The sequence below is a fragment of the Salarias fasciatus genome (genome assembly GCF_902148845.1).
Source record: "Salarias fasciatus chromosome 7 unlocalized genomic scaffold, fSalaFa1.1 super_scaffold_4, whole genome shotgun sequence".
Taxonomy (NCBI): domain Eukaryota; kingdom Metazoa; phylum Chordata; class Actinopteri; order Blenniiformes; family Blenniidae; genus Salarias; species Salarias fasciatus.
In genome coordinates, this window is record NW_021941229.1 from 14,662,573 (window position 1) to 14,676,687 (window position 14,115).

General features: G+C 47.1%; 1 protein-coding gene across 1 annotated transcript; it reads right to left on the reverse strand.

Annotated features, from left to right (window-relative positions):
- Nucleotides 1-3,543: 3,543 nt before the first annotated feature.
- Nucleotides 3,544-5,904, reverse strand: LOC115383444 (zinc finger and BTB domain-containing protein 26-like). Its single transcript, XM_030085624.1, has 2 exons — nucleotides 5,596-5,904; nucleotides 3,544-4,509 (listed from the first exon to the last, which is right to left on the reverse strand). The coding sequence occupies exons 1-2, from the start codon at nucleotides 5,902-5,904 to the stop codon at nucleotides 3,544-3,546; spliced, it is 1,275 nt and encodes a 424-aa protein (XP_029941484.1).
- Nucleotides 5,905-14,115: the final 8,211 nt, after the last annotated feature.

The following is a 14,115-nucleotide window of genomic DNA, read 5'->3' on the forward strand; positions in this document are numbered from 1 at the left end:
GCGTCTCTCTGAGGAGGAGGAGGAGGGGGAGGAAGTTCTCTTCTGCTCCTCAGCTCATTCACGGAAGAGGGGCAGTCTGAACCCTCCATAGGCCACTGAGGGGAAAACTTTTCTTGCTTTATTAATTCAATTATTTATGTTTTTGACATTTTTTTAAACACAAAATATATCTGCTGAGAAGTGTTTAAAAACAGTTAAACATCCCACAAGTTTCTAGTTTCCTGCTAGAAAAAGAAATTCCAATTGACACACATCTCTGGATTTTTGCAAAATATAATTTTTACTTTTTTTCTGTGTGCGCATGTTTCTTGTTCAGTGTTTGCATGCTCGGGTTTCTTCAAAAACATGAATTTGTGGCGAGGTAGTGACTGAACATTTCTTGTAGATGTCAGAATGACTGTGGATTTATCTGTCTTCCTGTGTTTGCCCTTGAAATGACTTATGACCTTATCTGACCTTTTTTTGGCAATAATTCTTGAGAAAAAAGTTTCGCCTAGTAACAGCCCCTTTGGTGTCTTTCAGTTTTCCATCCACACCACAGCTCAGACATGACTCTTATTAAAATCTCCAATACAGCAGAGAGTGGGGAAATGTCTGTCAGCACATCTTAGCCTACTGTGGGATTTAACTCTTTTAATCATGAATTTCTGCTCCACTTGATGGAATACTTGGTGGGTACTAAACTGATTTAAACTTTATGTATCAAACAAGGAATTAATTGTGCCAACAGGTAATTTCAAGCCTGAGCTGAACAAAATTGCAAATAAGTTGTAAGTATCCATCTGCATCTACAAGAACAGACTCCCATCACTCTTTCACCAGGAGACAACGGTCCACAAGCACCAAACTTTTGATGTGTCAACATTTCCTTCAGCTTAAGAAAGTTACAACCAAAGTAGTAGGGTTTTTTTTTTTTTTTGAGCAAAATGTCGAGAACAAAGGTTAGCGCTCTCTTTCAGTCTGTGACATTAAAAAATTACACAAAGCCAGAAATGTTGGCTTGATCATGAACTCTGACCTGAGGCCAAATAAAAATAACCACAAAAATATCTTATTATAACTTGAAGGATACAGTGAGGATTAAAGGACCGATGTCTCAGCAAGTCTGAGTGAAGCTAATCCGTGTTGTCTTCCGCTGACTTGAGTCTTTACTGGTTTATCTATTCTAAATTATCGACCAGAAAGCAGCACCTCATTCTGAATGCTGCTACTTCTCATTGCTTTTGCCCCAGTCAGCTGTGCATGGCTGCAAAGCATTTGGAACTGAAATGTGTTATATCAGTAAATGAACTTTGTCTTGCCTTCCTGTTGCCATTAGTCAGCTGGCATTGGTTCACACCTCCGAGTTGGAAAAGAGGATGGAAACTTTGTATTTTCAAGATTTTTTTCTAATGCATCAATCAGATGCAGAGACTGGGAGGAAGAGATGCAAAATGGGCCAAAAATTTTATTTCTTTAACTATGTACAGCTATTTAAGTATGAATATTTCAATTTATCATTAAGAGCCTTGGAATAAACAGTAGTACAGATATGGTCACATAATGGTGTAACATAGTCATTTAAATGGGGTTATTCCGAACACTGGTTATTTAACATGCTCAGCAGTGGTCAGTACCAGACTGGATTATGCTGCTGGTTGTAACTAATTTATCAAGGTTGTAATCCTATTTAATGGATCAGGGTTTACCTTGCTGTTTATAATGGACTTAGAAAGACATCCCACTATTTAACTGTCATCATGAGGACATATTATTTTCATTCACCACAATATTAACAACGGAAAGCTAAATGTTTGCCATATATTTTGAATAAAGAATGAAATCACAAAGTCTTTAAAATACATGTTTTAATGTACAGTAAGACAAGGGACACTGAAACCATAGTAGAAAGTTCATGGAGATTTTTTGCTCATTGTCCATCTGCCAATCGCAGCCCTTTCCTGTATAACTGAATGGGATTGTTTACAGGAAATAATACAGGAGTGGAGATAATTGATGAAACAGCCTCAGCTGAGCTGAAAAGTAAAAGTGCTCAGAGCAGTAGTATTACTTAAAATGCTTCAAATCCTTATTTATATAAAGAAAAAATAGGCAATTTTATGTATATATATATATATATATATATATATATATATATATATATATATATATATATATATATATATATATATATAATTATAATTGCTATAATCCTAATGGTATCTAGGATCCAAAATGAGATTTCATGCTCATATTAATGTTCTATTTATCCACCTTTTTATGGTTATTTTGTTGTTGAAAATCTTTAGGGTGTGAAAGAAAAAAAAGCATTTCCTCTCATATTGTTGCACAGCATACAGTCTTCTTGATGCACCAACAACATTACCACTATACTTATAAAGATTAGAATTATCACCACATGAAGAGCCTCCATATCTGTGCCAAGCGACTCCTCCATCTTCCCTTTTGTCTTCCTTTTCCTCTTTCAGCTTCTCATTCATAATGGAGGCGCTGCAAAAGCCACATTTAGTTTTTGTGTGGGGGTTTATATGCACAGCTCCGTGCAGCACATGTGCACCATGTATGTATTTTGACCTACTTCAGGCAGATGAAACACTGGATGCTGCTGAAGGGAAATTTAAGAGGATTTATGGAAACGTCACAACATCAAACTATGTTTCGTTAGATATTTTTAGCTCGGTCCTTTAGCATGTCATTATGAATGCTTCATGCTAAGACTTGAACTTTCCTGCCACATCACCAGGTTATTTGCAAATGGTTTGGATTTTTTTAAAGAAATGAAGGCAATATAATTGACATGTTTGAAAGTAATTAAATTATTTCATGTTTTTTTTCCTTATTTTTTTACATAAACACCACCACCACATTTATATGGCTGTAGGATCTGAACAGGCACACACACACACACTCTGTTTCTCTACACTGTAGTGTTTCAGATGCCCACTGGCTAGTGTGCCACTCTGTAAGAAGAGCAACAGTGACATTTCTGGGCCGAAAGGATAACTGAAGGATACAAGGAGGCATAAGAATGGAAGGACCTGGAAGCGAGAGCATAGAAACCCTCTCAGTCACGTGGGCAAAACCCACTCACTCACAGATTCATGCTCAGCGAACTGCACACAATTTCAGACGGGTCAAATGGTGAAGTAATGTCTGCGCGAGCTATCTACTCTGCAGTAAATAACTTCCACCGGAGCGCAGTAAAAGCCTTTTCATTTTCTTTATGAACTGCAGTACTTTTTTCAAATTTTGTCACAACAATTATTTGATGTATTCAGTACTCTAGTATTCATTGAGCAAGAGTGATTCTAGTTGTATCCCACCAATCTGTGTGACTGTGTGAGAAATATTCATCATTTCTGCACTGATAAATCTATGCTGCCTAAATTACATCCACATGTAGTTTTGAAGAATTTGTGTCCATCCGTGCTATATACTTGTTTTGATTTCTCATGGAAATTAAAATGTGCCTTGCTGTCAGCCTATAGCAGTCTCAAACACATTTTGCAGACTGCTCTCTCCATGACGCCCCCTCGTGGAGCATCAGAGACCTGCCTCGTGAGCAGGCAGCCTCTGGGGCCTGCCCCCTGTGTGCAGGGAGAGGTGGTCTTGCAGGGTGCTCCTCTGGATGAACAGCTTGTGGCACAGCGGGCATCTGAAAGGCCTGGCGCCGCCGTGGGCGCTTATGTGGTGCGTCAGGTGACTTTTCTGAGAAAAATCTTTCCCACAGAGCAAACAGGAGAACTGTCTGTGCTCCTTCAGGTGACTGACGTAGCTTCTAAAGTGCTGGAAGACTCTGTCACACCTCCTGCACAGGTATGGCCTCTGAACGAATGCCTCTGCACTGTCTGCTGCAGCAACAGCACTGTTTGACAGAGCTGCTGCGGAGTGGCAGAGTAAATCAGAAATGTTTTCTTTTGCACCTTGTTGCACTTGAACCACTGACACATGCATATTCTCCTCTTCTGCTTCTGCTTCCTGTCGGTTCTGGGGACTCTCCACCTGATCTACACTGCGTGCAGAACTTGTACCGACACCAGGGGAAACGAGGCCGTGGAAAATGGCCGGAGGGTGGATCTTACACTTGAGAGTCCCTGCAGTGGGATGAACAGGAAACATGGTGTTGTTTGTTTGCAAAGGGTGAATGCTTTCACCTTCCTCTGACTCCAGAGTGTTCAGACAACATGCTGTCTCTTCAGATGATGCTACCTCAACCTTTATTACTCTTGTATCTTGAGTCCCGTCTGCTCCCCCGCCTTGTGTGTCTGTGTCCTGGATGTTCATGTTGGGCCGGGCCGCATCCTTTTCCTCCTCTGCTTCGAGGCTGGTGCCGGGCCAGCTGCCGTCCAGCTGCTGGATTTCCGTTTGTCCTGAGGCTCCCTCCAATTTCAGGAAGGCCAGGATGGGGCTGAGGTACTGGGAAACGGCCTGGGCACACCTTTCCACCACCTGGTTCATCTGGAGGGCGCTGGCAGCAGTCAGGTAGCTCACCAGCTCTTTAAAAGGAACCTGCAACACAGTAATCAATAAAACAATAACATTAGCTCTCTTAGGTGTTTCTGTGTAATAATGCTCTGAAAGTATTGTACTTGGTGCGATATAAATAAACCTCAATTGATTTGAATTTAATCTAGAGCAATGATCTTAACATCATTGTACAATACAACCATTAAAACTCACTTCATTTTTTGAAACAACATTTTCTCATAACTTTTTAGCTGAACTAAACTATTCAAATATACTTAAGCCCAAAATTGTTCATATTCTAGGCAATTTTTTGGGACTGGAAATAGCATAGCATTGTTCCTAAAGATAATAACACAATGTACAAGAACCATCATTGTGGAAAAGAAATGCTCTCATCTTTTATTTAGGTTTGAACAAAAAAATGGCATGTTCAAAATTGCCCAAACCCTTCTCAATAATCAACCGAAAGCCTTTGATTGGCTCGTATCAAACGGGCCCTGCTGAACAGCTTCCTGCTTGTCTCCAGTGATATTTTGTCCATTTCAGGTTGGAGGGTCTTGCCATCTCTCAGTTCATTCTCCGTGTTGAAGGATTCTTGAAAGAGTGTTTTTTTTTTTTAATTCCAAATGAAGGATAAATCATTGTGACCAAACAATTCACTTTTTGTTTCATACAGAAGACCAGAAGTCTTATTTGCTCAGAGGAGCATCAAAAACACGAGCAGGTATTTGTGAACTCAGCTGTATTCAGTGTCCACTGAACTGTCTGTCATGAGATGTTTCCATGGGCAAAGAAAACATGTAGAATTGACTTTTTAACCCTTTCCTGACCTGTGAGCAGCCACACCGTGCAGCTGCAGGTCCTCAGTGAGCTCCTGTGATGACGACTGTCTACAAACTAAGTGCAGAGAGCTGCTGCTCTTCATGGGCTGAGTTGATAAAAACAACTGTTCCCAATGAATCAGGGGAATAAAGATGTTTTAGAACAGCTTGGACTATTTGGAATATTTAACAACTTTGGATTTTTGCATACATTGCCATAGTTTTCAAAGGGTATGAGTAATTTTGAACATGTTAGTTTTTATTCATTATGTCAATAAAAGCTGAGATGTTTTTTTTTTTTTTGCACCTGTAGAAACCCAGTGTAGCAGGTCAGGAGCAGCATCTGAGCAACATTCACATCAGAAACCACAGCCACACTCAGCTCCGTCCGACCCTCGTGGAACCGAAACTGGTCCCGAAGGAAGTCAGAGGATGCTGCGAGCACGACTTTGTGGCCGTGGAAAGAGACAGGCTGGACGCTGGAGCCCTGAGGCCCCCCAAGGATGAGAGTGATATCACAGAAGAGATGCTCCTCTCTCAGCAGGTTCATTTTGCTGAGAGCAGCACTCCCGTGGGTGGGAAAGATAAACTGCAGCATGTCAGATGAGCAAGACATGATGGTTTACCTGCATGAAAGAGAGTAAGTGTGTTATTAATATTTTTAAAGTGTATGAAGATGAACAGCATGAGTACAATACATGTGGAATTCAAATGTGATGAAAGTACTGGAACATCAGGAGCATCTCATTAAATTTCAACCTCCTGCAATCACCATCATGATTTTAATCTGCTCTTTAATATCTAAAATTAGTGCACATTGTACCATTGGTCAAACATTAATGAATAACATAGTAATAATGGAAATGTTTATCCACTCTCACCTTATACTCCAGACACATCCCGTGATCCAAAGGGTGAAAAAGATTTCTTTTCGTGGTTGAAAACCATCTCTGCATCTGGTTCAGATTTAAACCCGATGATTCTTCGTCTGCAAGAGGATGAGGTGTATCTCTGGTCAGCACAGCAGAGGCTACCCCTACTTCTTCCTTTCTGCTGACTATCTTACACAGGGAGGAGTGTGTGTGTGTGTGTGTGTGTGTGTGTGTGTGTGTGTGTGTGTGTGTGCGCACAGATTTTCCACATCCAGCAGTGCTGAGACACCGCTGGAGACATTTCTTCCTCTATGCAGTACTACAAACCAACCACACGGTGGTGGTGTTGCTGGCAGCATGAATCCATACAGCATAATGCCAGGATGATGCCTCCTCTCAAAAACTACCAAAGTATTTAGTAGTTACTGGATGTAACTCCAGTTCTCCGAGTAATGCGTGCCCACTTACGGGCTTCGCTAGTGGCACACCTCCATCTCTGTCCAATCCACTGAGACTATGCACAGCTCGACACACCAATCCCCCGCGCGCGATGGCGCAGCGCCACGCCCCTCACCGAGGGTACAGCAAACCCTTCTTCTGACGTCAGCAAAACAAGGGAAGCAGACAGCTGGGGCAGCAGGTAGGTGGGCATGCACTTACGAAGTAGAACTAGTAGTTACTGGATGTAACTCCAGTTCTACGATTAAGTGCTTAACCCGCCTACGGGCTTCGCTAGTGGTACTCATCAAGGCAAAGGCCGTACGTCGATGAATGTACTCCCAGCTGGCCTGCTGACGAGAGTGGTGCGTAAGCCGGAAGTAAACAAACCATACGTCCAGAATGGCCGTAGAACTCCCGAAGGACGAGGTAGGCATCCACGGCGTACAGAAGCATTGCCGTAGCGACACACATGCAAAACCACACACAGCGCATCACACATGAAAAACCACAGCAGCAGGCTGGGGAACCTCTGGCCCGTGACCCACACACGGGGAGTGGCAGCAACACCCAAAAAAGTGGCAGAACTCCTGTCCCCGCAACACCGTCAACAACATCCTTAGGCCGCGGCAGAGCCAAGCGGCAGGCAGGGAATCCCTGGTCCGCGACCCCACCCGGGACGCGGCAGAGGGACCGAAACGGTTAGACGACCGAACTCCTGTTCTCGATGAAAACCGACATGGCCACAGAGTCAGTGCACATATCCAACAGATATGAACGCGCGAAGGTGGACGCAGAGGCCCAGGAGGCAGCCTGGCAGATGTCACTAACCGTGACCCCTCTGCACAGGGCCGCAGAGGCAGCCACATGTCGTGTGGAATGAGCACGAATCACTGCCAGTGGCGAGAGAGACCTTGCCTCGTAGGCAGCTGCAATAGCGCCCCCCACCCAGTGGACGAGACGCTGAGAGTTCAGCGGGGATCCACGCCCCCGGGCTCCAAACCTCACAAACAGCTGGTCCGTGATGCGAAAGCCAGCTGTGCGCTGGACATAGCAACACAGAGCCCTGACCGGGCACATCAACCGCAGCCGTGGGTCGTCCCCAGACAAGCCAGGCATGGCGTCAAGCGCCCTGATCCGGATCACTCACGACCAGAAGTCTGAAGTGATCACCTTAGGATGAAAGGCCGGGTTAGGCCAGAGGTGCACGAGTCCCCCATCCTCGCTGAACACCAGGCAGGATGGGTGGACTGAAAAAAGCGCAGAGATCCCCAACTCTTTTGGCGGATGCTAGCGCTAACAAGATGGCAGCCTAGAAGGAGAGAAAGTGGTCCTCCGCCTGCTCCAAAGGCTTGAAGGGAGGTCCCTTAAGACCCTCCAACACCACATGGAGGTCCCATGAAGAGACCACATGCCTGGGGGGTGGTCGCAGCCGACACACCCTGCCCAGAAACCGCTTCACAAGCGGGTGACTACGTGCAGAGAAGCAGCCGCTGTGATGGCCGATGCAAACACCACCAGGGTGGATGCAGCGCGACCGCTGTCCAGCAGGGCCTGGAGGAACTCCAAAATTCCACCAATGGCGCAGGAGACCGGGTCCAAGCCTCTCTCCGAGAACCACAATGTGAAGAGCTGCCACCGAGACCTGTAGGCCTTGACAGTAGAGGGGGCCCTGGTATTCTGGATGGTGGATACCACCGCTGGGGGAAGGTCTCGTTTCACTAGTCTCACCCACTCAGCCTCCAAGCCAGGAGCCTCCCGCCCAGGAAGGGGTGGGACCGAAGGGCACCCCCTGCCTGCTGCAGCGCATCGGGCTTGTCGGGAATCGGCCACGGGTCCCCGACTGCCAGCTGAACCAAGTCCGGGAACCACCGCGCACTCGGGGTGTCCGGAGCCACCACAATCACCTGAAGATTGTGCAACCTCACCCTGCACAGCAGTGGGGTCAAGAGGTGGATCGGAGGGAACGCGTACAGGAGGCCTGGAGGCCAGTTCCTATGTGCAAAGGCATCTACCCCTAGCGTCTGACGACCTGAGCGAGAACCAGAGTGGGCACTGTGCGTTTTCTGCTCTGGCGAAAAGGTCTGCCACTGAGGGTCCGAACCTGCACCAGAGTCGGGCCGCGACCCATGGGGACAGACCCCACTTGTCGTGGAATGGGCCTCCCCGGGACATTCTGTCTGCACCGACGTTGAGGACTCCGGGCACATGACACGCTCTGAGAGACGCGAGGCGCCGGTCCGCCCACAGGAGGATCTCGATCTCTTTGTGATGAAGAGGGGAAGACCGGGTCCCCCCCCTGCCTGTTCAGGTACGTGACCACCGTAGTGTTGTCCGTCCTGATGAGCACGTGGCTGCCCTTCAGCCTGGCTTGGAAATGGAGCTGGACTTTCTGCACCGCCGTCATTTCCAGCACATTGATGTGAGTGGGAGTCGAATCCCAAGCACCGCCCACTGCGTGGTGGTCTAGGGTGCCTTCCCTTTCTGCGAGAGACTCATCCGTGAACACTTCAACATGATGCGACACGCAGCCCAGGGGAACTCCTTGCATTAGGAGAGCAGGATCCATCCAATAAAGGAGATCCTCGCGTGCTTGGCGTAGGATCAGGAACCTTCTACATCCGTCCTGCTTCCCCATGCAGCGGAGGCGTGCAAACCACCGTTGCTGCCTGTACATGTGTAGAAGGCCCAGCTGGACCACTGGGTGGGCCATGGCCATCAAACCCAGGATGATCCTGATCAATCGGACCCCGTCCAGGGATGCGGTCATTGCAGACTTCAGGGTCGAGAGAAGGGAGGTTCGTCTCTCCTCGGAGAGGCGGGCCATCATGGAGAGTGTATCCAGCTCCAACCCCAGATAAGCCATGCAAGCCATGAGCTGGGGTGAGTGCGCTCTTGTGTCGGTTCACCATGAACCCCAGCAGCTCGATGTGGTGCAGGACCTGGGTCGTGTGCAGCACAGCCTCCTGATGAGAGGACACCAGTATGAGCCAGTCGTTGATGTAAGTGAGGATCCTCAGAACACGACGACGGAGGGGCTCTAACGCTGCTTCGACACACTTGGTAAAGGTGTGAGGAGCGAGAGAGTAGCCGAAGGGGAGCCGGTTGTATTGAAAATACCTGGTCCCCACGGCGAAGCGGAGGAAGGCTCTGTGCCTTCTGAGAATGGGCATATGGAAGTAGGCGTCCGTCAGGTCGACCGAAGTCATCCAGTCCCCGGGTCGAATGCTCTCCAGGAGGTGTTTGACTGTCAGCATGCGGAACCTCCTGGTGGCTATGTGAGTGTTGAGGACCCTCAGGTCCAGAATGGGTGTCACACCCCCGCTTTTCTTGGGGACCAAGAAGTAGGGGGAATAAAAACCCGAGTGCGCCTCTGTCGCGCTCAGCTCCGTGACCGCACCCCGGCGGAGGAGTGAGGCTACTTCCGCTGCGAGAGCAGCTGCCCCCGCAGAGCATGCGAGCCACGTACGAAGGATGCCGTTGAAGAGAGGCGGACGACAGGCAAACTGCAGGGCATAGCCGCTTCTCAGCGTCCTGGACAGCTATGGAGAAAGCAGTCCCAACATAGCATGACACGTGTGAAACCGGAGTGTGAGTGGCTGCACCACGGCCAGCGGGGACGGCCCACCCGTCCTTCCGGCCTCGGGAGACGGGGGGCCCCCGGCGAAAGGGCCGTGGAGGGGGCGTCCCTTGAATGAGCACGGGCGGCCGCCTCGGGGCCATGGACCGGCGCTTTGCTGGGGACAACCCGAGCAGAGGCGGTGTGATCCTGGAGTCTACCAGGCCGCTGACCTCGGAAATGATGCCGGAGCTGGGAAGCTCAATAACGCTGCATGGCGGCAGCCCGGGGCGCTACGGCACCACCGCTCTGACACCTCGTCATGCTAACACGAGCAGAGGCCGGCGGACAAATGCTGCTGGGAGCGTTATGGGTGCAGGCGGGGCCGGGATGCCCCACGGCGGGGACCCAGACCGGGATGACGTCGCCGCTCTGACGCGTCGTCATGCTCACTCGAGCCGAAGCCGGCGGACAGTGCAGCCTGGAGCGTTTGCTGGGTGCTGAAAGGACATCGGCAGCGCTCCGCTTGCGTGGCGTGCACAGCGGGAGAGCTAGCGGCCCCAGCACCGCTATGCCCCGCGTCCGCAGCCGCAGTGTGCCCAGAGCGTGAAGGAAGCGCCGGTGATTAGGCAGTTCCTTGGCGGTGGGGGGCGGCGGTATCCTCAACGTTATCCTCACGGGCAGGAACTGAGCACGTTGCGCCCATGAAGGCCGCTCGCCACTGGCTCTCTTCGAGCGGCAGCGCGAGGCAGGCCGGGCAGGAGGTCTGTTGGCGGTGATGCTGCCAGCCAAGGCAGAGGAAGCAGTGCTCGTAACAATCCTTCACGATGAGCGGAATGCCGCAGGAGCGGCAGGAGAAGGGCTTGACGCCCGATGGCGACTGATCCCGAGCTGGGACCATTTCTTTGGGAGTCCATTTCTTTGCAGAATCTTGATCCAGAGAGGAGAAGTGGCTTCTAAGTCTCATGGAGAGCTGAGAAAGAAGAAGGGTTTGCTGTAGCGCCATCCAAGGTTATGTACCCTCAGTGAGGGGCGTGGCGCTGCGCCATCGCGCATGGGGGATTGGTGCGTCGAGCTTTGTATAGTCTCAGTGGATTGGACAGAGATGGAGGTGTGCCACTAGCGAAGCCCGTAGGCGGGCTAAGCACTTACGAAGTAGAACTAAGGACAGGAATTCAACATAGGGAGTTCCAGGCACAAATACATAAAAAAGAAATGAAAAAAAAGGTCAAAGAAAACTCAACAAAAGAGAGCCAATTTCCAGGCAGGTCACAAAAAACCTCCCCAAAAACAAATAGATTAAAAAATTAACAAAAAAAATGACAGCCAATTTACAGGCACAAATGGTTTAAAAAAAATGTTTCTTCAAAAAGCCCCAGGAACATTCAGGAACATTGAAGCAGGAACACCAAAACACCGAAGGACACAAACAATGCAGGTAAGTAGAAGTGGTTCAGTCTGAGGACTCCTGAGGGACGGTCTTGACAAAGGGCCGACACATGTTGACTGCTGGGGGGGGGTGACAGTCGCCAATAGTTGTCGAGGGGCGCAAGCAAGCGAACCAAGCACTGCTCAAACAGCTGTCACAGCGGCGCACCCTGGGCGGTTCGCCTCACGGCCTCATCAAGCGCCCCCTATGGCTCGGCGCCCTGGGCAAGTGCCCAGGATGCCCAGCCTAATCGCCGGCCCTCTGTTAGACCCTGATGACCCTGGAGGGAATCAGGGTCTGTGACCTTTACTGTGTACCCTCAGAGCCTTTGTGAGCAGACTGGAGGATTAAATCCAGGTTCTGATATTTCTGTTAGGCACCTAGTCAGAAAAAAAAGCCTGTGCTGTGAATTTCAGCCATCTTAGTGCTCAGCAGCCCTCGTGCTGTCCCAGACAAACCACTAACCAACCCTGATGAGCATTTCCTCAAAGCCTGGCTGGGTTAAAAGTGTTCTCCTGAACTCCTCTCCAAAAATGTCAGTTTCTTTGGTTAAAAAGGAACACTTCATATCAGAACCTGGATTTCATCTTCCAGACTTCTCATAAAGGCTCAGAGTGCACAGGGCAGGCCACAGACCCTGGTTCCTCCACAGTTATTTTCCCAGTTCCTCTTTTGAAGGCCTCTCACAGCAGAGCTCCATCCCTGTACACACTCAAAATACTTAAAAAAAAAAAAAAATCTGCTTTTTTGATCTGCTTTTTTTTTCTCCGTCCATTTTCATGCATACTTGTCACTCCCAGGGAGCCTTTCATTCTGTGTTGCACGCGAGGCAGAAAGTCAGCAGAGGGCAATGTTTCACAAAGATTAACTCAACTTTTTTCCTTGAAATATATGCAGTGGATCACAGAATATCTTTGACCCACTCTGGAGCCTGCTGGTACTTCACAATGTTTTGTTTATTTTTTTAAAGCAATCATGTCACCAAAGGTTCAATGGTATTTGAATCTGGGAAAGTTCCACAAAACTTTTTCCTTTTGATCAGATTTTGCTTACGACTCTCTACTTTTATTTACTTCTATTTTAGATTCTTAGACTTCTAATGATAAAGTGGTACCAATGGAAGGAATTTGGCTTTTTTTCAGTGTTTGTTAGTAGATTTGATGTGTGCACAATGATCATTATTTTATATCTTCTTGTAGAACTCTAACCAAGAAAAGAAAGCTTGATTTGAAGATGACACTTTACCTCTGTTTGTCCCTGGGCATGACCTTTGACCCCCAGTTGCACCCACTGAGAAAGTAATCTATGCATTTGTTACCTCTAGAGTAGACTATTGTAATTCTCTGCTATCAGGGGCCCAACAACGGCCTTAAAAGTCTTCAACTGGTTCAAAATGCTGCAGCAAGAGTTCTGACAAGAACCAGCGGGAGAGATCATATCAGCCCAGTATTCGTATCTCTTCAGTGGCTTCCTGAATGGAATTTAAAATCCTTCTCTTAACCTATAAAGCTCTTGACAACCAGGCCCCACCATATCTTGAAGAGCTGTTAGTATATTGTTGACTCTTCGTTCTCAGATTGCTGGTCTGCTGGAAGTTCCAATCAGTTCTCCAAAAGTAGAACAGGAGGCAGAGCGTTCACTTATTGTTTCACACTGAAAACCTTTGCTGGTTTTGCTTGAATGAATTTATTTAACCTTTCGGAAAACTTGCCGTGACACATGACATTTACACATTATTTCATCACCATTTAGATGTTCTCACTGGAAATGGATATGACGATGACGCATTTTAGTCACAGCAAATGGCTTCTTTGAAATAACTTAAGGAAGGTTTATTTCCCTTTAATTTTCTTGTAATAACAGGTTTGCCCATTTTTTTTCAGTCATTTAATTAGTGTGGGTGTAATTTTCTCAATTTTATTATACTGTCAGTGGCTGAGGACACATGCAATATTAACAGTAGAGCATAAAATAAAATGTAGAGAATGAAAAGATACAAAGGGCAAAAAAAAAAGACATGATAATGAAGTGATGTTGGCTGAAGCAAATGACTAAAGCAGTAAACACATTCACCTAGTTAAATATAGAAAGTCATCACAAAGCTCTAATCTGTTCAGCTTTTCATTACCAGAATGTTGGACTGTTTTTTGTAAAATCTAAACATTTATATTTGATGAGAACTTCTTGTTGGTGTGACATATAAATTATTAAAACAGATAATACTGGAAAAAAGATACACCCACTTCTCTATTTTTATTTATTTTTTTAATTTATTTAAAAAAAACGGGGGGGAAAGCAGCTGTTTTATCCAAGAAAATATATTTTAATGAGAAGCTTTTCATGTAAAATTATACACATTTCACAAAGCGCATTTGAATCTCACAGCACCTTTTATCACAAAACACTGAAAATATAGAAAGATTCCAAAATGAAAGAATAAAACTTTTGGCTGGTCAGTTTTACATTCTTCTCCCTCTTGTAAAAGAAAGCTGAAACACATTCACAGCAAACGTTACATGTCCAGCTCAG